Consider the following 23,828-nt stretch of genomic DNA (forward strand, 5'->3'; position numbering starts at 1 on the left):
GACAGGCTTCGAAGGCCTAACACAATAAAATGGGCTGGCTGTAGGCACTTTAAAATTGGTTCCAGGGGTACACGGGCAGCAGTGGTCTGGTCAGTGGAGGCCTAGTGGAAGGAGGGACCGCAGACAGGCTTCGAAGGCCTAACACAATAAAATGGGCTGGCTGTAGGCACTTTAAAATTGGTTCCAGGGGTACACGGGCAGCAGTGGTCTGGTCAGTGGAGGCCTAGTGGAAGTATGGACCGCAGACAGGCTTCGAAGGCCTAACACAATAAAATGGGCTGGCTGTAGGCACTTTAAAATTGGTTCCAGGGGTACACGGGCAGCAGTGGTCTGGTCAGTGGAGGACTAGTGGAAGGAGGGAGCGCAGAAAGGCTTCAAAGGCCTAAAATAACAAACAATAGGCTCATGGCAGTTTTACAGCGGTTACATGGATACACGGGCAGGCAGCTTGGTGGTCAGTGGAGGAGTAGGGACCGCAGACAGGCTATCAAAGGCCTAAAATAACAAACAATAGGCTCATGGCAGTTTTACAGCGGTTACATGGATACACGGGCAGGCAGCTTGGTGGTGAGTGGAGGAGTATTTAAAGTATGGACCGCAGACAGGCTTCGAAGGCCTAACACAATAAAATGGGCTGGCTGTAGGCACTTTAAAATTGGTTCCAGGGGTACACGGGCAGCAGTGGTCTGGTCAGTGGAGGCCTAGTGGAAGGAGGGACCGCAGACAGGCTTCGAAGGCCTAACACAATAAAATGGGCTGGCTGTAGGCACTTTAAAATTGGTTCCAGGGGTACACGGGCAGCAGTGGTCTGGTCAGTGGAGGACTAGTGGAAGGAGGGAGCGCAGAAAGGCTTCAAAGGCCTAAAATAACAAACAATAGGCTCATGGCAGTTTTACAGCGGTTACATGGATACACGGGCAGGCAGCTTGGTGCTGAGTGGAGGAGTAGTGCAAGGAGTGTCTGTCCCAGTACTCCCAAAATATAAATAGATGTTAATGTCTCGCAAAACAACCAAAACAAAAAAAAAGGTGGCATACTTAGGTACAGGGGTGGGCTCATCTGCTGTGTTTCTGACATAGTAATTTGGCAGTAACTATTTAATGGTGCCAATATAGGACACAGACACAGACTACTTTAAGTTGCATCATAGATGTCTACAAATTTGTATTGTCAGTGCCAGACATTGAATGATGTCAGCGAATAGACTAAAGATTGGTGGAGCTGTGCGACATAATTTTGCACGTGGTAGAGCCCAGTTTGAGCTGGGGTAGGGGGGAACTCTCTTGAGGCCGGCGGGACCGCCCCAGGGCCACTCATGTTACAACGGTGTGTCTGACGTTGGGTGCGCACCACCACCGCCAGAGACACTACATTGTACTATGAGGGACCCAGTAGCAATGCCGTCAACCAAAAGCGAGCACACCCACCTCTTCAGACAAACAGCAGTCTCACGGGTGCTTGCGCCAAGTCGCGATACCACGGCCCCGTGTGGGGAGTTTGGCCATTTAGGGAGGTGTAAACATGTCGTATGCTGTACAATCTGCAGCAGCAAATTAGACATTAGAAAAGTAATTCACAGGCAAGAGCTTTTCATAGGAAAGCTAGGTGTCGGCCGGGCAAGGTGGGGCAAAAGATTTTGAAATCCAGTTGTGGTTCATTTTAATGAATGTTAGATCGTCAACATTTTGGGTAGCCAGACGAGTCCTTTTTTCGGTTAATATTGACCCTGCAGCACTGAATACTCTTTCTGATAGGACACTTGCTGCCGGGCAAGCAAGCTCCTGCAATGCATATTCTGCCAATTCTGGCCAGGTGTCTAATTTGGAGGCCCAGTAATCAAATGGGAATGACGGTTGAGGGAGAACATCGATAAGGGATGAAAAATAGTTAGTAACCATACTGGACAAATGTTGTCTCCTGTCACTTTCAATTGATGCAGCAGTACCTGTCCTGTCTGCGGTCATAGCAAAATCACTCCACAACCTGGTCAGAAAACCCCTCTGTCCAACGCCACTTCTGATGTGTGCACCCCTAACACTCCTAGTCTGCTGCCCCCTGGAGCTCGTGTGAGAACGATCACGTGCGCTGTGTGCTGGGAATGCCTGAAGCAAACGGTCAACAAGAGTTGATTGTTTGGTTGCTAATATTAGTTCCAAGTTCTCATGTGGCATAATATTTTGCAATTTGCCTTTATAGCGTGGATCAAGGAGGCAGGCCAACCAGTAATCGTCATCGTTCATCATTTTCGTAATGCGTGTGTCCCTTTTTAGGATACGTAAGGCATAATCCGCCATGTGGGCCAAAGTTCCAGTTGTCAAATCTCCGGTTGTGATTGGTTGAGGGGCAGTTGCAGGCAAATCTACGTCACTTGTGTCCCTCAAAAAACCAGAACCCGGCCGTGACACGCAACCAATTTCCTGTGCCCCCGTGAAAGTTTCCGCATTAAAAATATACTCATCCCCATCATCATCCTCGTCCTCCACCTCCTCTTCGCCCGCTACCTCGTCCTGTACACTGCCCTGACCAGACAATGGCTGACTGTCATCAAGGCTTCCCTCTTCCTCTGGTGCAGACGCCTGCTCCTTTATGTGCGTCAAACTTTGCATCAGCAGACGCATTAGGGGGATGCTCATGCTTATTACGGCGTTGTCTGCACTAACCAGCCGTGTGCATTCCTCAAAACACTGAAGGACTTGACACATGTCTTGTATCTTCGACCACTGCACACCTGACAACTCCATGTCTGCCATCCTACTGCCTGCCCGTGTATCCTCCCACAAATAAATAACAGCACGCCTCTGTTCGCACAGTCTCTGAAGCATGTGCAGTGTTGAGTTCCACCTTGTTGCAACGTCTATGATTAGGCGATGCTGGGGAAGGTTCAAAGACCGCTGATAGGTCTGCATACGGCTGGCGTGTACAGGCGAACGTCGGATATGTGAGCAAAGTGCACGCACTTTGAGGAGCAGGTCGGAGAACCCAGGATAAGTTTTCAATAAGCACTGCACCACCAGGTTTAAGGTGTGAGCCAGGCAAGGAATGTGTTTCAGTTGGGAAAGGGAGATGGCAGCCATGAAATTCCTTCCGTTATCACTCACTACCTTGCCTGCCTCAAGATCTACTGTGCCCAGCCACGACTGCGTTTCTTGTTGCAAGAACTCGGACAGAACTTCCGCGGTGTGTCTGTTGTCGCCCAAACACTTCATAGCCAATACAGCCTGCTGACGCTTGGCAGTAGCTGGCCCATAATGGGACAACTGGTGTGCAACAGTGTCATCTGCCGATGGAGTGGTTGGCAGACTGCGTTCTGTGGAAGAGCTGTAGCTTCTGCAGGAGGACGAGGAGGAGGAGGAGGGGGTGCGAACGCCTACAGCCAACTGTTTCCTAGACCGTGGGCTAGGCACAACTGTCCCTAAATTGATGTCGCCTGTGGACCCTGCATCCACCACATTCACCCAGTGTGCCGTGATGGACACATAACGTCCCTGGCCATGCCTACTGGTCCATGCATCTGTAGTCAGGTGCACCTTTGTACTCACAGATTGCCTAAGTGCATGGACGATGCGCTGTTTAACATGCTGGTGCAGGGCTGGGATGGCTTTTCTGGAAAAAAAGTGTCGACTAGGTAGCTCGTATCGTGGTTCAGCGTACTCCATCAGGGCTTTAAAAGCTTCGCTTTCAACTAAACGGTAGGGCATCATCTCTAACGAGATTAGTCTAGCTATGTGGGCGTTAAAACCCTGTGTACGCGGATGCGAGGATAAGTACTTCCTTTTTCTAACCAGAGTCTCATGTAGGGTGAGCTGGACTGGAGAGCAGGAGATCGTGGAACTTTCGGGTGTGCCGGTGTACATGGCAGACTGAGAGACGGTTGGAGACGGTATTGTTTCCGCCGGTGCCCTAGATGCAATATTTCCTCCTACTAAACTGGTGATTCCCTGACCCTGACTGCTTTTGGCTGGCAAAGAAACCTGCACAGATACTGCCGGTGGTGCGGAAAATGGTGGCCTTACAGTGACGGAAGGGATGTTGCGTTGCTGACTAGCTTCATTGGCCGAGGGTGCTACAACCTTAAGGGACGTTTGGTAGTTAGTCCAGGCTTGAAAATGCATGGTGGTTAAGTGTCTATGCATGCAACTAGTATTTAGACTTTTCAGATTCTGACCTCTGCTTAAGCTAGTTGAACATTTTTGACAGATGACTTTGCGCTGATCAGTTGGATGTTGTTTAAAAAAATGCCAGACTGCACTCTTCCTAGACTCGGATCCCTTTTCAGGGATTGCAGACTGAGCTTTAACCGGATGGCCACGCTGTCCTCCAACAGGTTTTGGCTTTGACACGCGTTTTGGGCCAGATACGGGCCCGGCAGATGGAACCTGTTGCGATGTTGATGCCTGCTGCGGCCCCTCCTCCACCTCCGCTTCTGAACTACTGCCGCCTGCACCCTGTTCCCCCAATGGCTGCCAATCGGGGTCAATAACTGGGTCATCTATTACCTCCTCTTCGAGCTCGTGTGCAACTTCGTCTGTGTCACTGTGTCGGTCGGTGGTATAGCGTTCGTGGCGGGGCAACATAGTCTCATCAGGGTCTGATTGTGGATCTGTACCCTGAGAGGGCAATGTGGTGGTCTGAGTCAAAGGAGCAGCATAGTACTCTGGCTGTGGCTGTGCATCAGTGCACTCCATGTCAGAATCTACTTGTAATGGGCATGGCCTGTTAAATGTTTCACTTTCTAAGCCAGGGACGGTATGTGTAAAGAGCTCCATGGAGTGACCCGTTGTGTCGCCTGCTGCATCCTTCTCTCTTGTTGTAGTTTTTGCTGAGGAGGACAAGGAAGCGACTTGTCCCTGACCGTGAACATCCACAAGCGACGCGCTGCTTTTACATTTACCAGTTTCGGAAGAGGAGGCAAAAGAGCTAGAGGCTGAGTCTGCAATGTAAGCCAAAACTTGCTGTTGCTGCTCCGCCTTTAAAAGCGGTTTTCCTACTCCCAGAAAAGAGAGCGTTCGAGGCCTTGTGTAGCCTGACGACGAAACTGGCTCCACAACTCCAGACTTAGGTGGAATATTTTTATCCCCACGACCACCTGATGCTCCACTACCACTACCATCATTACCAGCTGACAATGAACGCCCACGACGACCTCTTGCACCAGACTTCCTCATTGTTTAAAAATCGTAACCAAACTAACTTTATTTGTTGCTGTCAAACAACTTACACGGTGAGCTATAACTTCAGTATGATTTCAATATCCCTTAACAGGTTGGTGAGACCACAAGGAAAATCAGGCACAATGTTACACACTCTGTTTTCTGTGACACCAAATCACAGAGATGACACACACGCAGGACTGTCACTCAAGCACTAATGTCAATATTAATCTCCCACCTAATTTATTTATTTTTTTTTCTCTGTGAGACTTTAGAAACCAAATAATATTAAAAAAAAAAAAAAAAAACAAGGCTTTCTATGGCCCACTGAATGAGAGGGACAGAGGTGGCACACCCAGGAGTCAAGACTGGCACACAAGCTGAAATGGCAATATTACTCTCCCACTGTTTTTTTATGTATTTTTTTTTTATTTTCAGGGAGACTTTAGAAACCAAATAATATTAAAAAAAAAAAAAAAAAACAAGGCTTTCTATGGCCCACTGAATGAGAGGGACAGAGGTGGCACACCCAGGAGTCAAGACTGGCACACAAGCTGAAAGGGCAATATTACTCTCCCACTGTTTTTTTATGTTTTTTTTTTTTTTATTTTCAGGGAGACTTTAGAAACCAAATAATATTAAAAAAAAAAAAAAACAAGGCTTTCTATGGCCCACTGAATGAGAGGGACAGAGGTGGCACACCCAGGAGTCAAGACTGGCACACAAGCTGAAATGGCAATATTACTCTCCCACTGTTTTTTTATGTATTTTTTTTTTTATTTTCAGGGAGACTTTAGAAACCAAATAATATTAAAAAAAAAAAAAACAAGGCTTTCTATGGCCCACTGAATGAGAGGGACAGAGGTGGCACACCCAGGAGTGAAGACTGGCACACAAGCTGAAAGGGCAATATTACTCTCCCACTGTTTTTTTAGGTATTTTTTTTTTTATTTTCAGGGAGACTTTAGAAACCAAATAATATTAAAAAAAAAAAAAAAAAACAAGGCTTTCTATGGCCCACTGAATGAGAGATGGCACGCACAGGAGTGGCACACAAGCCCTGACTGAGGCCAATATTTTTCTCCCACTGATTGATGTAGTGTTTTTGTGTTGAGATTGATTTTAAAACACAAATGAAGGAAAAAAATAAAAAGGCTTTCTATGGCCCACAATTAGAGAGAGAGGTGGCACACCCAGGAGTCAAGACTGGCACACAAGCTGAAATGGCAATATTACTCTCCCACTGTTTTTTTATGTATTTTTTTTTTTATTTTCAGGGAGACTTTAGAAACCAAATAATATTAAAAAAAAAACAAAAAAACAAGGCTTTCTATGGCCCACTGAATGAGAGGGACAGAGGTGGCACACCCAGGAGTCAAGACTGGCACACAAGCTGAAATGGCAATATTACTCTCCCACTGTTTTTTTATGTATTTTTTTTTTTATTTTCAGGGAGACTTTAGAAACCAAATAATATTTAAAAAAAAACAAAAAAACAAGGCTTTCTATGGCCCACTGAATGAGAGGGACAGAGGTGGCACACCCAGGAGTCAAGACTGGCACACAAGCTGAAAGGGCAATATTACTCTCCCACTGTTTTTTTATGTATTTTTTTTTTATTTTCAGGGAGACTTTAGAAACCAAATAATATTAAAAAAAAAAAAAAAAAACAAGGCTTTCTATGGCCCACTGAATGAGAGGGACAGAGGTGGCACACCCAGGAGTCAAGACTGGCACACAAGCTGAAATGGCAATATTACTCTCCCACTGTTTTTTTATGTATTTTTTTTTTATTTTCAGGGAGACTTTAGAAACCAAATAATATTAAAAAAAAAAAAAAAAAAACAAGGCTTTCTATGGCCCACTGAATGAGAGGGACAGAGGTGGCACACCCAGGAGTCAAGACTGGCACACAAGCTGAAAGGGCAATATTACTCTCCCACTGTTTTTTTATGTTTTTTTTTTTTTTATTTTCAGGGAGACTTTAGAAACCAAATAATATTAAAAAACAAACAAAAAAACAAGGCTTTCTATGGCCCACTGAATGAGAGGGACAGAGGTGGCACACCCAGGAGTCAAGACTGGCACACAAGCTGAAATGGCAATATTACTCTCCCACTGTTTTTTTATGTATTTTTTTTTTATTTTCAGGGAGACTTTAGAAACCAAATAATATAAAAAAAAAACAAAAAAACAAGGCTTTCTATGGCCCACTGAATGAGAGGGACAGAGGTGGCACACCCAGGAGTCAAGACTGGCACACAAGCTGAAAGGGCAATATTACTCTCCCACTGTTTTTTTATGTTTTTTTTTTTTTTATTTTCAGGGAGACTTTAGAAACCAAATAATATTAAAAAAAAAAAAAACAAGGCTTTCTATGGCCCACTGAATGAGAGGGACAGAGGTGGCACACCCAGGAGTGAAGACTGGCACACAAGCTGAAAGGGCAATATTACTCTCCCACTGTTTTTTTAGGTATTTTTTTTTTATTTTCAGGGAGACTTTAGAAACCAAATAATATTAAAAAAAAAAAAAAAAAACAAGGCTTTCTATGGCCCACTGAATGAGAGATGGCACGCACAGGAGTGGCACACAAGCCCTGACTGAGGCCAATATTTTTCTCCCACTGATTGATGTAGTGTTTTTGTGTTGAGGTTGATTTTAAAACACAAATGAAGGAAAAAAATAAAAAGGCTTTCTATGGCCCACAATTAGAGAGAGAGGTGGCACACCCAGGAGTCAAGACTGGCACACAAGCTGAAATGGCAATATTACTCTCCCACTGTTTTTTTATGTATTTTTTTTTTATTTTCAGGGAGACTTTAGAAACCAAATAATATTAAAAAAAAAACAAAAAAACAAGGCTTTCTATGGCCCACTGAATGAGAGGGACAGAGGTGGCACACCCAGGAGTCAAGACTGGCACACAAGCTGAAATGGCAATATTACTCTCCCACTGTTTTTTTATGTATTTTTTTTTTTATTTTCAGGGAGACTTTAGAAACCAAATAATATTAAAAAAAAAAAAAAACAAGGCTTTCTATGGCCCACTGAATGAGAGGGACAGAGGTGGCACACCCAGGAGTGAAGACTGGCACACAAGCTGAAAGGGCAATATTACTCTCCCACTGTTTTTTTATGTATTTTTTTTTTTATTTTCAGGGAGACTTTAGAAACCAAATAATATTAAAAAAAAAAAAAAAAAAAAGGCTTTCTATGGCCCACTGAATGAGAGGGACAGAGGTGGCACACCCAGGAGTCAAGACTGGCACACAAGCTGAAAGGGCAATATTACTCTCCCACTGTTTTTTTAGGTATTTTTTTTGTTTCAGGGAGACTTTAGAAACCAAATAATATTTAAAAAAAAAATATAAATAAATAGGCTTTCTATAGCCCACTGAATGAGAGATAGCACACACAGCAGTGGCACACAAGCCCTGACTGAGGCCAATATTTTTCTCCCACTGATTGATGTAGTGTTTTTGTGTTGAGGTAGATTTTAGAACACAAATGAAGGAAAAAATAAATAGGCTTTCTATGGCCCACTCAGTGAGAGATGGCACACACAGGGATGGCACTGTAGCAGAAATGCCAATCTTAATCTCCCACAAAAAAAAAAAAAAAAAAAACAGGGACTGTCCTACAATTACTATCTCCCCTGCAGTAATCTCAGCCAGGTATGGCAGGCAGCAATAGGAGTGGACTGATGCACAAATTAAATAAAAAGTGTGGACAAACAAAAAAGATAGCTGTGCAGAAAGGAAGGAACAAGAGGATATGTGCTTTGATAAAAGCAGTTGGTTTCCACAGTGGCGTACACACAGGAATACAGCTATCAGGGAGCCTTCTAGGGCAGCCCAATGAGCTACAGCGCTGAGGGGAAAAAAAAAAAAAAATAGCTTCCACTGTCCCTGCACACCGAAGGTGGTGTTGGACAGTGGAAATCGCTGCAGCACAAGCGGTTTGGTGGTTAGTGGACCCTGCCTAACGCTCTCCCTGATTCTGACGAAGCGGCAGCAACCTCTCCCTAAGCTCAGATCAGCAGCAGTAAGATGGCGGTCGGCGGGAACGCCCCTTTATAGCCCCTGTGACGCCGCAGACAGCAAGCCAATCACTGCAATGCCCTTCTCTAAGATGGTGGGGACCAGGACCTATGTCATCACGCTGCCCACACTCTGCGTTCACCTTCATTGGCTGAGAAATGGTGCTTTTCGCGTCATTGAAACGCGACTTTGGCGCGAAAGTCGCGTACCGCATGGCCGACAAGCACAGGGGTCGGATCGGGTTTCATGAGACGCCGACTTAGCCAAAAGTCGGCGACTTTTGAAAATGATCGACCCGTTTCGCTCAACCCTAGTCCTCACGACTGTTGTGTCTGTTTCTGATGTTCTTCTTTCTCACAACTCGTATCTATTCTGATGTTCTATCTCCATCCCCCAGATGATATGGATAGGACGCACCCGTTTGACGGCTAGGCCTGGAGTTCTTCCGGGACCCTAGCGTCGCCCCTCTCCCACAATTGCCCCCTATGTCTGCTTAGGTGATTTAGGTGAGACAGCCAACCTAAAATTAACTGTCCTGCTGCTGTTTGAAGTATTGCTTGGAGCCTAATACTTCCTCGGCGTTCCGGCCACCGGCTATGCGCCTCAGTAGGATGTTGCCTCGATCTTACGGCACGACTCCTACTGGCTTTATCTCCTTTTTGCTGCGATCTCGTTTCTCACTTCTCCACGATAAACCTCGTTTCTTTTCCTTTCCTAGGATGCCACCGCATTCGAGTGCAGGCGCGGCTCCGTAACGTTCTGTTCTGTTCGCTAGGCCACTGTCAGGATCCCACCCCTGACAAAGACCCCCCTGAATCTTCTGACTAACTTCCTATCCAGCCCCCAGTTTTACCAGATTGTGAGGAGTGGCCTAATGCATAGAACCCTTTGCCCCCCCTGGTGGCCAGAATGTGAAGTGTAAAGTGTGACTGTGATACCTGGTCAGGTGAACTCCTTAAGTGCCATCAGACGTATCATCACTCCCCTTAGCGGCGGAGCGTCAGTACTGCAACGACCAGGACTCTGGGGTGCTGCATCTGTCCAGCCTCTGTTTAAAAACTTCCATAGAAGGAGAACTCACCACCTCTCGTGGCAGCCTGTTCCACTCATTGATCACCCTAACTGTCAAAAAGTTTTTTCTGATATCTAATCTGTGTCTCCTCCCATTCAGTTTCATCCCATTGCTTCTAGTCTTTCCTTGTGCAAATGAGAATAAAGATGATCCTTCTACAATGTGACAGCCCTTGAGATATTTGTAGACAGCTATTAAGCCTCCTCTCAGTCTTCTTTTTTTGCAAACTAAACATTCCCAAATCCTGTAACTGTTCCTCATAGGACATGGTTTGCAGACCGATCACTATTCTGGTCGCTCTTCTCTGAACTTACTGCAGTTTGTTGATGTCTTTTTTAAAATGTGGTGCCCAAAACTGGACACAGTATTCCAGATGAGGTCTGACCAAAGAGGAGTAGAGGGCAATAATGACTTCACGTGATCTAGACTGTATGCTTCTGTTAACACATCCCAGAATTGCATTTGCCTTTTGTGCTGCTGCGTCACACTGTTGACTCATGTTCAGTTTATAATGTATTAGTATACCCAAGTTTTTTTCACATGTGCTGTTGCTTAGCCCTATTCCTCCCATTCTGTATATGCCTTTTTCATTTTTATTGCCCAGAGGTAGGTTGGTATAGAAAAAAAAATTCAGTTTCTGAAAGATTCAGTTTTAAACTGAGAGAGGACATCGTGTTGGAGATGAGAAAAGGAAAAGTAGAGTGCTACATGTGTCAATTAATATTGGAATGAAAACCTTAAGGTATGGATACTGCTCACCTGAGGAAGTTGTGCTGAACAGGCACAACACTCCAATAGGCTGTGTTTGATCCACCCAGGGCTGATGCACTGACCGCCCATTTCAAATGCCTTAGCATGAAACTGAATACTTGAGCCAGAAAGAAAGAGGTTGTGGTATTATCCAGGCACTGTTGTGAGGCAGGACATGCAAAGTCGAGATAAAATTGTAATTTTATTAAGCTACATGTTCCGGGGATGGTCTGTATCCTTCATCAGATTTACGATGAAGGGGAAGGACTGTCCCCAAAATGCATAGTTTAATGAAACGTTAATTTTACCTTGACTTTACTTGCCGTTCCTCTTGACTGCATTGACAATCTCGCAACCACTTTCTGTCTGATAATGTTGGAGATGGCTGACAGACAATTAGTTCTGTTTTGTAGTATTGCAGGACTCATATCACAGGAAAAATACTGTATATAATTGAGTAATATCTGCAAAGAGATAGTACTGAAAGCTAAATATGCTGAGAGTTTGCCCAGGAGGAGCTGTCTAGAGAGAAAAGAGTAGGAGATCTAGGACTAAGCAACAGCGAGGGGAAAAGGTTAACCAGAAGAGTCATCAAAAAATATATTGATTGACTTGTCAGAGAAGTTTGAGAAGACCGAAAAAAGAGCAATGGCAGTTGGTAGTGTACAATCTCAAATGTAGTAGAGAGATCCAGAGAAATCTGTGGAAAGTAGTTTTGAAGAATCCATATCTTTTAGCCTTCAGGACATCATTTGCCATTTTAGTAAGGGCAGTTACTATAAGCCAGAAAAATATAACATATAATTTCAAATATAATAGTAACAAAAAATAGTACAGCAAATTTGGGGAATACCTGCCATACAAAGTAATGCAATGGCCATGTTGTCTGCTGGCAACTTCTTGACTGGCAGACGAGTTATCTGAAAACAAATAAGCACATACAAAAATCCTTTATTTAAAAAAACTACCTGACAATTTCCCTCATTTACCCATTTATTTGAAAGTAATGGTCCAGTGCAGGTGTGATGTAATTTACATCACCACGATTATTGCTCTGACGTCTACAGCATATGAAGCCTCATTCACAAAACGAAGCTTGTTATGCAGTAGCAGCTGCTGCCATTTCTCATGCTTAGGGGAGAGTGAGAGCTGTCCGCTGTGATGAGCAATGGTGTTAAGAAGATTACTGTCAACCACAAACACCGTGTGAAAGCATGGGAAACAGTGTCTGCAACCAATGATAACCTTACTGATGTCACTGCAGGTCAAAGACGCTGCCAACTATTGCAGAACACTGCAAGATCTGGCAGTGTATGCTGATGTAACAGCCTATGGAGCCTCATTCTCTGAACAGGACTCCATATGCTGGAATATGGACAAGGTTCGTAGCAAGACATCAATGAGGATGGCGGCAGATCCATTAGACTATGATGGACTGCATGGGATTTTTTGGTGGGAAATAAATTGATGAAAGGTTGTCTGGTTTTGTTTGTTAAAATAAAGGACTTTTCTCTGTGTGTGTTCAATGATTTTTACTTACAGGTTTAGCAATGGCGGTGTCTGACTGGCACCTCTCCATTACTACCCCCATGGCTTGATGTCAGCGCCAGCTGCTGACATCAACCCCTAATCCCATTATACAGATTGCCACCACATCAGGGCAATTGGGAAGAGCTGAGACAGGGTGCCAGATTTGGTACATCAAATTTGATATACCAGTTCTGGGGTGGCTGAGGGCTGGTATTTTTAGGTTTTGAAGGGGCCAATAACCGTGGCTCTTCCTAGCCTGTTAATATTAGCCAACAGCTGTCTGCTTTGCCTTAGCTGGTTATTAAAAATAGGGGAAATCCCACGCCATTTTTTAAATTTATTTATTCCTAGAAAGCTGCCCGATATCTGCCGGCTATTTCTCTATATCTCTGTATCTATCTAATCTATCTTGTTAACTAAGCCTTTCAAAAAATGCAAGTAAAAACGCAGTCTGTGCACACACTGGGGAGACTTTAAGATTACTAGAGTTCCTAGCTTCTGGGACACCTGGAGGCTGTGAACTAAGTTTACCAGAGTTCACAGCCTCCAGCTATTCCAGCAGCTGGGAACTCTAGTAACCTTAAAGTCTCTTTTAGTGGTTCCCTTAAGGTTTCTGGGACTCAGAGTCGCTGGGTCACACAGAGTGCATTCCAACAGTCTGCATGACCTGATGGAACTGCTGTAGTACAATGTACATCAGCGATTCTGTCAGGTCACGCGGATTGACGGACTGATGGTCACGGTGCTCCATGAGACCCAGGCAATTGTGAACTAATGTAACCTCACTGAGGTCAAAGAGGTTGCATCAGTTCATAATTTGCCAGTATTGCAGAGCATCGTGCCTGGCAGTGGCAATTATGAAAGCAAATGGAATGTTGTTACAGGGCTCCATATTCTTCAGACAATGTGGGATATTTGGACTTCTTCAGAACTGCATGAAATTTTTGGGAGAACGAGGGCATTTGTCAGGGAGTGTTTTGTGAAAAAAGTATTTTCGTGTATGCTTTTTACCTTTTCTTACTGGGTTAGTAATAGTATGTCAGACTCCTCTCCATTATTAACCATAGGGGTTGATGTCAGCTGTAAATTTTGACAAATTATACTTGTCAGCAGCTCCAAATCCCACTAGCCTGGCCACCAATCGGGGAAAGCTGAGACACGGTGACAAAATTGGCACATCTAATTTGATATACCATTTCTGGCGCTGTTGCGAGCTGGTATTTTTAGGCTGTAAAAGGGCCAATAACCATGGACCTTACCAGCCTGATAATATCAACCAACAGCTGTCTGCTTTGCCTTAGCTGGTTAATAAAAATAGGGGGGACCCCACGTCAGTTAATTACAATTATTTATTTATTTATTGTTAAAAACAACAAGGAAATACAGTGAGAGATGGAGTTTGTTTTTTTTCTTCTCTTTTTTATTTTGCTTTATATTGAAATCATTATCCAGCAAAAATGAATGAATGTTTCCTAACATTTTTTTCCTGTAAAATCCATTTTATCTTCGGTTTTGTATATTTTATTGTCAATTCCTAAAAGTAGAGAAATACTCTGACAGCATTGTTCCCAATAGTGACCTAGAAGTCAGACGTGTTTTGCCCATGCTGTTTCCATTCCATTGCAGCAGTGTTTCCATCCATTTCAACAATTTGTCCGACCCCTCAGATCTCCTGGTAGAGTGTACTGTAAAATGCTCTAGTTTCACATTGACCTCCATTATGCTCGTTATTCAAAACGATCATTACAATTTGCTTGATTCGAGTAGCAAGCATCCAATTAGTTCTCGCCCATCACTAGTTAACACCACTCTTAAGCTTTCTGTCAAAGGTTTACGCCATAAGAATTTCTGATATATACTCCAGAGCCGAAATATTTAAGTCTCAGTATGGATTTTTAGCCCTTTTTTAGGCCTCTATTTAGAATACTTTGCTTACAGTGGGGCAAAAAAGTATTTAGTCATTCAGCAATAGTGCAAGTTCCACCACTTAAAAAGATGAGAGGCGTCTGTAATTTACATCATAGGTAGACCTCAACTATGGGAGACAAACTGAGAAAAAAAAATCCAGAAAATCACATTGTCTGTTTTTTTATCATTTTATTTGCATATTATGGTGGAAAATAAGTATTTGGTCAGAAACAAAATTTCATCTCAATACTTTGTAATATATCCTTTGTTGGCAATGACAGAGGTCAAACGTTTTCTGTAAGTCTTCACAAGGTTGCCACACACTGTTGTTGGTATGTTGGCCCATTCCTCCATGCAGATCTCCTCTAGAGCAGTGATGTTTTTGGCTTTTCGCTTGGCAACACGGACTTTCAACTCCCTCCAAAGGTTTTCTATAGGGTTGAGATCTGGAGACTGGCTAGGCCACTCCAGGACCTTGAAATGCTTCTTACGAAGCCACTCCTTCATTGCCCTGGCGGTGTGCTTTGGATCATTGTCATGTTGAAAGACCCAGCCACGTTTCATCTTCAATGCCCTTGCAGATGGAAGGAGGTTTGCACTCAAAATCTCACGATACATGGCCCCATTCATTCTTTCATGTACCCGGATCAGTCGTCCTGGCCCCTTTGCAGAGAAACAGCCCCAAAGCATGATGTTTCCACCACCATGCATTACAGTAGGTATGGTGTTTGATGGATGCAACTCAGTATTCTTTTTCCTCCAAACACGACAAGTTGTGTTTCTACCAAACAGTTCCAGTTTGGTTTCATCAGACCATAGGACATTCTCCCAAAACTCCTCTGGATCATCCAAATGCTCTCTAGCAAACTTCAGACGGGCCTGGACATGTACTGGCTTAAGCAGTGGGACACGTCTGGCACTGCAGGATCTGAATCCATGGTGGCGTAGTGTGTTACTTATGGTAGGCCTTGTTACATTGGTCCCAGCTCTCTGCAGTTCATTCACTAGGTCCCCCGCGTGGTTCTGGGATTTTTGCTCACCGTTCTTGTGATCATTCTGACCCCACGGGGTGGGATTTTGCGTGGAGCCCCAGATCGAGGGAGATTATCAGTGGTCTTGAATGTCTTCCATTTTCTAATTATTGCTCCCACTGTTGATTTCTTCACTCCAAGCTGGTTGGCTATTGCAGATTCAGTCTTCCCAGCCTGGTGCAGGGCTACAATTTTGTTTCTGGTGTCCTTTGACAGCTCTTTGGTCTACACCATAGTGGAGTTTGGAGTCAGACTGTTTGAGGGTGTGCACAGGTGTCTTTTTATACTGAAAACAAGTTTAAACAGGTGCCATTACTACAGGTAATGAGTGGAGGAAAGAGGAGACTCTTAAAGAAGAAGTTACAGGTCTGTGAGAGCCAGAAATCTTGATTGTTTGTTTCTGACCAAATACTTATTTTCCACCATAAAATGCAAATAAAATGATAAAAAAACAGACAATGTGATTTTCTGGATTTTTATTTCTCAGTTTGTCTCCCATAGTTGAGGTCTACCTATGATGTAAATTACAGACGCCTCTCATCTTTTTAAGTGGTGGAACTTGCACTATTGCTGAATGACTAAATACTTTTTTGCCCCACTGTATCTAGTCATTTTTAAACAGTTGAACATAATCTTATGGCTCAGTGGTTAGCACTGCAGCCTTGCAGCACAAGGGTCCTGGGTTCAAATCCCACCAAGAACAACATCTGCAAGGAGTTTGTATGTTCTCCCCGTGTTTGTGTGGGTTTCCTCTGGGTACTCTGGTTTCCTCCCACATTCCAAAGCCATACTGATAGGGAATTTAGATTGTGAGCCCCATTGGGGACAGTGATGAAAATTTGCTCAAACTGTAAAGCGTTGCAGAATATGTTAGCACTATATAAAAATAAAGATTATTATTATTATCTTTATGGCGCAACCCCATCATTATATACTGTATCTTTAGTGATATTGTGTGTCTTTGAATGTCCAGGGAGAGAGAAGTAGGTGGAATCTCAACTGGAAACTGGATTATTATTTACCAGGGTACAGGGAACGCTCTTCATCTAGAAATATACGAGGTAGGTAATATTCAAGAGAATATTTTCTCATTTGTTTGGCCTCAAATCTTGATGGATGACACATGTTGTGGCAAAACAGGATCAGGCATGTTGGCTTTGAACGTGCCAGATCCTTCATTGTTAAGGGAGATTATCTATGCCAGGTAATAAATAAATTAGCTTCCTAATTCAATATAAATCATCAATTTATGTTGCAGCATGTATGAAAAGAAAACCAATACACTGTTTCCTTAAAGAGAACCTGTCAGCAGCATTTTGCTATGTAAACTACAGGCATTGTCAGGTTGGTGGTGTTAACATGATTGAAATGATATCAGGGGTAAAGAAATACATCTTGTGGTTCTTGTGGAATCAGTGTTAGAAGTTTTTAGTTAATGATATGCCAATGCTCTGGGGCGCGACTCTAGGCAGTCTTATTTTCCTGTTCTAAGCCAGAGAAACCAAGGAAAGTCCTGCCCATAGGCCGTCCCAAAGCACAAACTTGTGTCTCATCAGAGAGACAGAGAGAGACACAGACTGTTTATGCTTTGGGGCGGTCCTGTGGGAAGGTCTCTCCTTGGTTTCTCTGGCTTAGAGCAGGAAGATAAGACTCTGCCTACAGTCCCGCCCTGGAGCACGGGCATATCATTAACTTAAAACTTCTAACACTGATAGCACGAGAACCATAAGACAAATTTCTTCACCCCAGATATCATTTTAAACATTGTAACAGTGCCAACATTACAATGCCTGCAGTTTACTTAGCAAAATTCTGCTGACAGGTTCACTTTAAGTCTCACATACACATTAGGCAAATGTCAGCCAAAGCACCAATATCGACCGGATCGTCCGACAGCCTAATGTTTGTGGGAGCCTCCCTACTCCCACTTGACAGTTGATGTTTACAAAAGAATGATTTTGCATGTTGGTTTACTGATCCTTTTGATCTCCAGGAGGAGATAACCAATGTCAAAGCAGTTTCTGTGTGTGGGAATCGTGGGAGCGATAGCAATCGGCCAAATGTTCATTCAGTTGACAACTATCTATTGTGTATGTAAGACTTTGGATGCAGAAATGTAGTTTAATTATAACAGTGTAGCTGCTTGCAGGCACCACTGAGTGTAACTCATTGCATGTGAATTCCCTCATCTCTCCCTGAATTCACAATGTAAGATGTAAGTAGCTCTCTCTAATGACAACTGTAGGCTAAATGAGCAATTGCCAAAATTTGACTTATATGTATGTTTTACTTACATGTTTGCATTTTATAGCCAGTAATGAAGTAAGACTTTCAAGGGTGACCAAAGACAGTAAAAAAGGATATGGGGGTATGTCACAAGCAAGAGAAAAGTCAAAGATGCTATAGGATTTTTACAGGATGAAAAGGGTAACGTGGTCAAAAATGATGTTGAGAAGGCCAAACTTTTAAATTCCTGTTTTGCATCTGTTTTCTCTAAGAAACCAATTGTAACATCAACTGATCTTCACAGTGCCATTGAAGAAATAAAAGAAACCACACCATCTATAAACAGAGAGATGGTGAGGGAACATGTAAATAATTTAAATGAATTTAAATTTTCTGGTCCAGATGAATTACATCCTAGGGTAATAAAAGAGCTGTCAGAGGAAGTTGCAGAACTTTTAACCAAAATTTCTGAAAAATCCTGGAAAACAGGAGAAGTCCCAGAAGATGGAAGAAAGGGCAAATGTTGTCCCCATCTTCAAAAAAGGAAAGAAGACGGAGCCAGGAAATTACAGGCCAAACATTCAACTTTTTCTTAATGAAAGCATGCCTTTTTTTCTTTTAGCTGATCCACAGCCTCCAAAATCAGTAAAAAAGAAATGCTGTAAAGATGATGTTTTTAAAAGGTTGTCAGCACCAAGAAAGAGGTAAGCGGTACCACATGGTAACATTATACCAATAACAGTCTATATGCATCTTGAGTAACTCTATAATAGTTCTATTTGCAATTTAACTAAAAATTGCTTAATCACATGAAGGTCAACTTTTTGAGCATCAAAACTATGTAATATTTTTTGTGCTAAATTTCAAAGATGTACCTTTAGGGCTCATTTCCACTTGCAAGAGAAAAAATTTGGACCGAAAAAACAGATGTAGCGTATGCGATTGTCATGCGAGTGTTATGCTAGTGCAATGCGATTTTTAATCGCACCATCCGTTTTACATCCGTATGACATCCGCATGCAATCCGTTTTTTTCCTCTGCAACTATTTTTATACAGTCATTTACAGGACCATTTACAGTGTTCTCTGCCACAGAATGGTAATGTATCCGTAAAAAACGGACGGAATACGGATGGTCCGTATTCCATGCGTTTTTTTTCTTGCACCCATTGACTTGCATTGGCGAGCCTCGTCCAAGACTCGCAGCAAATCGCAGCAAATCGCAGCATGCTGCGATTTTTTTCTCAGTCCGATTTCGGCTGAGAAAAAAAATCGCAAATGAAAAGACACCTATTGAATAACATTGGTCCGAGTGCAATCCGATTTTTTATCAGATTGCACTCGTCCGTTTTCCTTGCAAGTGGAAATGAGCCCTTACAGTGTCTGTCACTTGACAAGTATAAAGTCAGTATGTAACAAATTAGACATTATTATTTATTTATTTATTTATTTATTTATTTATTTATTATTTAGAATATTTTTACTGGTGACCAGAAAATTTTCCTCAGGAAAAATGCCCACAGGAAAATTGCCTACATGGAAAATTGCCCACACGGAAAATTGCCCACACAGAAAATTGCCAATTGCAGCATCCAAAGTTTCAGATCCGTGATATTTGAGGTGCAAAGTGAAGAATGCCCACAGAAAATTGCCGAATTGCTGAATTATAGGTTTAATGCTCTGTAGGACAGGGGGATAGTATATGCATGTATACACGAGATGCTCTGCAGGGCAGAAGAATAATATATAATTATAGGTGAGATGCTCTGCAGGACGGAGAATAGCAAAGAGATATAGGTTAAATGCTCTGCAGGACAGGGGAATATTATGCAGGTATACGTGAGATGCTCTGCAGGGCAGAAAAATAATATAGAATTATAGGTGAGAAGCTCTGCAGGACAGAGAACAGCAAAGAGATATAGGTTAAATGCTCTGCAGGACAGGGGGATAGTATGCAGGTATATGTGAGATGCTCTGCAGAGCAGAGAATAGTATAGAATTATAGGTGAGATGCTCTGCAGCACAGAAGAATGTCGGCGAAAATTGCCCACATAAAAAACTACCGACAAGTTTATTAAGAACAGTTTATTAAGGAGTTCTAATAACAACAATGACTTAAGTTTATTAAACAATCATTGCACACCTGCAAATAATTAGCTGCCGGGTGATTGTCCTTGACTTCCATGGGCTACATTGAAATACAATTCAGCACAACACAGGCAGCAAAGAAAATGCAGAATGGATTTCTGCAAAGGTCTCTGGGCCCAGTTTACTTCTAAAGGTCCTTGTAATAATTATAGGGGATAACTCAGGAGACTCTTTGCGTGGAACAAGACAACTACAGGACACAGTTTTATAAATGGTAAAGTCTATATTATCACACGGTGATTCAAACAGGTGGAGAGAGAATACTCAAGTCCACAACACTTGGTGCAAATAATAAATGCAGCTTAGCAGTCTATAGGAAACTTCAGAGGAGAATGCAATCAAGCAGAAAGTCTATGAAGCACAGTTATTCTTGAGGATACTTGACACGAATAAATCCTTGTCTTAGTCCAGGGACAGATAGATATGCTTATTAGGCAGTTCAAATCATATCTTAGCTCAACCAGGGAGGCCTGGTTAATAGTCTCGGGTTATTGCAAAGCAGCAACAGCTTACATGACCAGCAAATGCAGATGGAAGTAAACACGAACAGCAGATGAAGGAGGATTACTGGAAACTTCTGTATGCAGTAAGAACTCAGAGCAGAGTAGCAGGATCACCACACAGGTTCACAGGAGCAGGTGTATAGCCAGGGAGTAATCAGAGGTCAGGAGCTGGATGCAAGGCAGAATACTCTAGCACAGACTGAAGGCTGGGGTGGAGTTTTATAGCAGGAGACACAGTGCACATGAGACCAAAGAAGCCATCTTGAAAAAGGGCAGTAATGCACAAAAGGTAAAAAATATTCATAGTCCTGACATTACTCCCTCCTTAGAAGCGGCCTCAGGATGATCCTGGACCTGGTTTCTCAGGGAATCTCTAATGAAAATGAGAAATCTTTTGTTGGGCATTGATGTTTTCCACAGGTTCCCAAGAGTCTTCCTCAGGGGGATATCCCTGCCATCTTATCAGATATTGGAGCCGATTCCTGCGAATCCTGAAATCAATAATTTCCTCCACCACGAATTGTTCTTGCCCATCAATCACCACAGGCTGCGGAGGTGGCACAACACGTCCCTGGAAGGTATTAGGAGATACAGGCTTTAGTAAAGATACATGAAAAACTGGGTGTACCTTCATTGTCCTAGGCAGCTTCCGCCGGCAAGCCACAGAGCTCACAATACCGTTGATCTTGAAAGGGCCAATGAATTTCTGTCCAAGTTTTTGTGAAGGAACGTTTAACTTCAGATTCTTAGTTGCTAACCACACGGAATCTCCTACCTTGAACATGGGTGCAGGTTTACGGAATCTATCAGCCAATATCTTATAACTTTCTTGAGCTGTGGTCAGGGATTCCTTCAGAACCTCCAGATTCTGTCTCATCGCAGTCAGCCTTTCCTCTACTGCCGGAACCGGAGAATTAATTGGAGACCTAGGTAAAATACACGGATGATAACCCAGATTGGCAAAGAAAGGTGTAAATTTAGTGGAGGCGCTCTGAGAATTATTATATGAAAATTCGGCTAACGGCAACAACTCCAACCAATCATCCTGGAGATGGCTGACATAACATCTTAGATATTGTTCTAGCGTCTGGTTGGTACGCTCAGTCTGACCATTTGTCTGGGCATGGTAAGCAGAAGAGAGACAGACATTAATATTGAGTGCAGAGCAAAACCCCTTCCAGAATCTTGAAGTGAACTGTACTCCACGGTCAGAGATGATCTCATCCGGAACCCCGTGCAACCAAAAGACATTCTGTATATCCAAGTTCACTGTATCTTTAGCTGAGGGGAGGCCGGTGCACGGAACAAAATGAGCAGCTTTAGTCAGGCGATCAACTACCCACCATGATTGTATTCATGCCCCCCGATGTAGGCAGCTCCACAATAAAGTCCATTGATATAGACCCCCAAGGGCGGGACGGAACAGGTAATGGTTGTAGAAGAACCGTAGGTGCCACATGAGGAGTCTTGTAATGGCACATACCTTGCAAGAGAGAACATAGTCCTTGGTATCCTTCAGGCAAGTTAGCCACCAGAATAATCGGCTCAGGAACTCTTGTGTCTTCTGTACCCCCCTGTGACCAGCCAACATGGAGTCATATACCAACTTGAGGATCTGAAGACAGACGACCTCCGGGATACGTTGATCTCTGAACCACATGCCACCCTTAAAGACAAGATTAATATCCACAGGTGGGTTGGCCAGAAATACATCACCTTCATAGGCCTCCCTGCACTCCTTCCACAAGTCCTGATCGTGGATAACTCTGATGAAATTGGCATCAGATAGAATGGTCTTGGATGGGGCTCCAGGTATGGAATCCGCAGCATGGATTCGGGATAAAGCATCAGCCTTCCCATTATGAGAACCTGGACGGTACGAGATAGCAAAGTTAAATTGATTTAAAAATAAGTTCCAACGAGCCTGAAGAGGAGAAAGACAACTAGCGGATCTAAGGAACTCTAGATTGCGATGGTCAGTTAGCAATATGATCTGTTGTGCAGCTCCTTGCAGATGATGCCTCCATTCTTTGAAAGCCGCAATAATAGCCAGCAATTCCTTGTCTCCCACATCGTAATTCTTCTCTGCTGAGGTTAGTCTATGGGAAAGGAAAGCACAAGGATGTTGCAGATCCTTCTCTCCAGTTCTTTGGGAGAGAATAGTCCCCAAAGCATTATCAGAAGCGTCCACCTCCACAATGAAAGGAAGTGTTGGATCTGGGTGTATCAACAGCGGTGCTGATGTGAAACAGACTTTAAGCTGATCAAAAGCTTCTTGAGCCTGTGATGACCACTTAAAGGGCTTTTCCTTCTTTGTCAAGGAAGTAATGGGACGGACAATATCAGAAAAATTTCGAATGAAGCGTCTGTAGAAATTTGCAAAACCAATAAAACGTTGGACCTCCTTAACGTTCTTGGGTACCGGCCAGTCAAGGATAGCCTGAATCTTACCAGATTCCATGTTCAGCCCCTGGGGAGAGATGATATAACCTAAGAACTGTATCTCAGAACGATGGAACTCGCATTTCTCCGGCTTAATATACAGATGGTTCTCTTTCAGACATCTTAAAACAGTTTTGACATGTTCTTCATGTTTTTGTAGAGAGTCAGAAAAGATTAGTATATCGTCCAAATAGATCACTACAAACTGGTCCAACAAATCTCTGAAAATGTCATTAGCAAGGTGTTGAAATGTTGCAGGGGCGTTACAAAGCCCGAAGGGCATCACAAGAGATTCAAAGTGTCCATACAGGCATCTGAATGCTGTCTTCCACTCATCCCCTGGACGAATACGCACCAAATTATAAGCCCCACAAAGATCCAGTTTAGAGAACACCTTAGCATGGCGGACTCTTTCCAGTAATTCGGGAATCAGAGGCAAAGGGTAACAGTTTCGTACGGTTACCTTATTGAGTTCTCGATAGTCAACACAGGGTCTCAGGGTCCCATCCTTCTTCTTTACAAAAAAGATAGGTGCCCCTGCTGGTGAGGAAGAAGGACGTATGAAGCCTTTGGCCAGATTTTCATCAATATACTCTTTTAAGGCTTGAAGCTCAGGTGCCGCCAAAGGGTATACGTTACCAAAAGAAATGGCTGCCCCGGGAAGCAGCTCAATGGGACAGTCATAATGCCTGTGTGGAGGAAGCTGATCTGCATTCTTCTTGTCACAGATGTCAGAGAACTCTTTATAAGCTGGAGGTAAAGAAAATACCTGTACATGTGGTTCCGTACCCGTGGACTCAGGGACAGTTTCTGTTAACGCTGAGTTGCTCCTTGTTGGGAAGATATTCTCCTTGGTCCCCCAGTTGATAATTGGGTTCTGAGAATGCAACCAAGGAATGCCTAAAATCACAGGAAAATGAGGAGAAGAAATTAGCAAGAAAGAAAGTTGCTCCTGATGCTTAGGCTCCAACAAAATTTCAAGGGGTACGGTCTCCTGATCCACAGGCCCAGAGATTAAAGGGAACC

At 43.3% G+C, this 23,828-nt stretch overlaps 1 protein-coding gene across 1 annotated transcript in view; it reads left to right on the forward strand.

The window, feature by feature from the left end:
• LOC143785752 (uncharacterized) overlaps window positions 1–23,828 on the forward strand; it is a 368,406-nt gene that overhangs the window by 329,816 nt on the left and 14,762 nt on the right. Inside the window, exons 12-13 of the mRNA XM_077274844.1 lie at window positions 16,458–16,545; window positions 18,333–18,414. Coding sequence (XP_077130959.1) covers window positions 16,458–16,545; window positions 18,333–18,414 — 170 coding nt within the window. The remainder of the gene's footprint in view (window positions 1–16,457; window positions 16,546–18,332; window positions 18,415–23,828) is intronic.

Source organism: Ranitomeya variabilis, chromosome 7 (assembly GCF_051348905.1).
Source record: "Ranitomeya variabilis isolate aRanVar5 chromosome 7, aRanVar5.hap1, whole genome shotgun sequence".
Taxonomy (NCBI): domain Eukaryota; kingdom Metazoa; phylum Chordata; class Amphibia; order Anura; family Dendrobatidae; genus Ranitomeya; species Ranitomeya variabilis.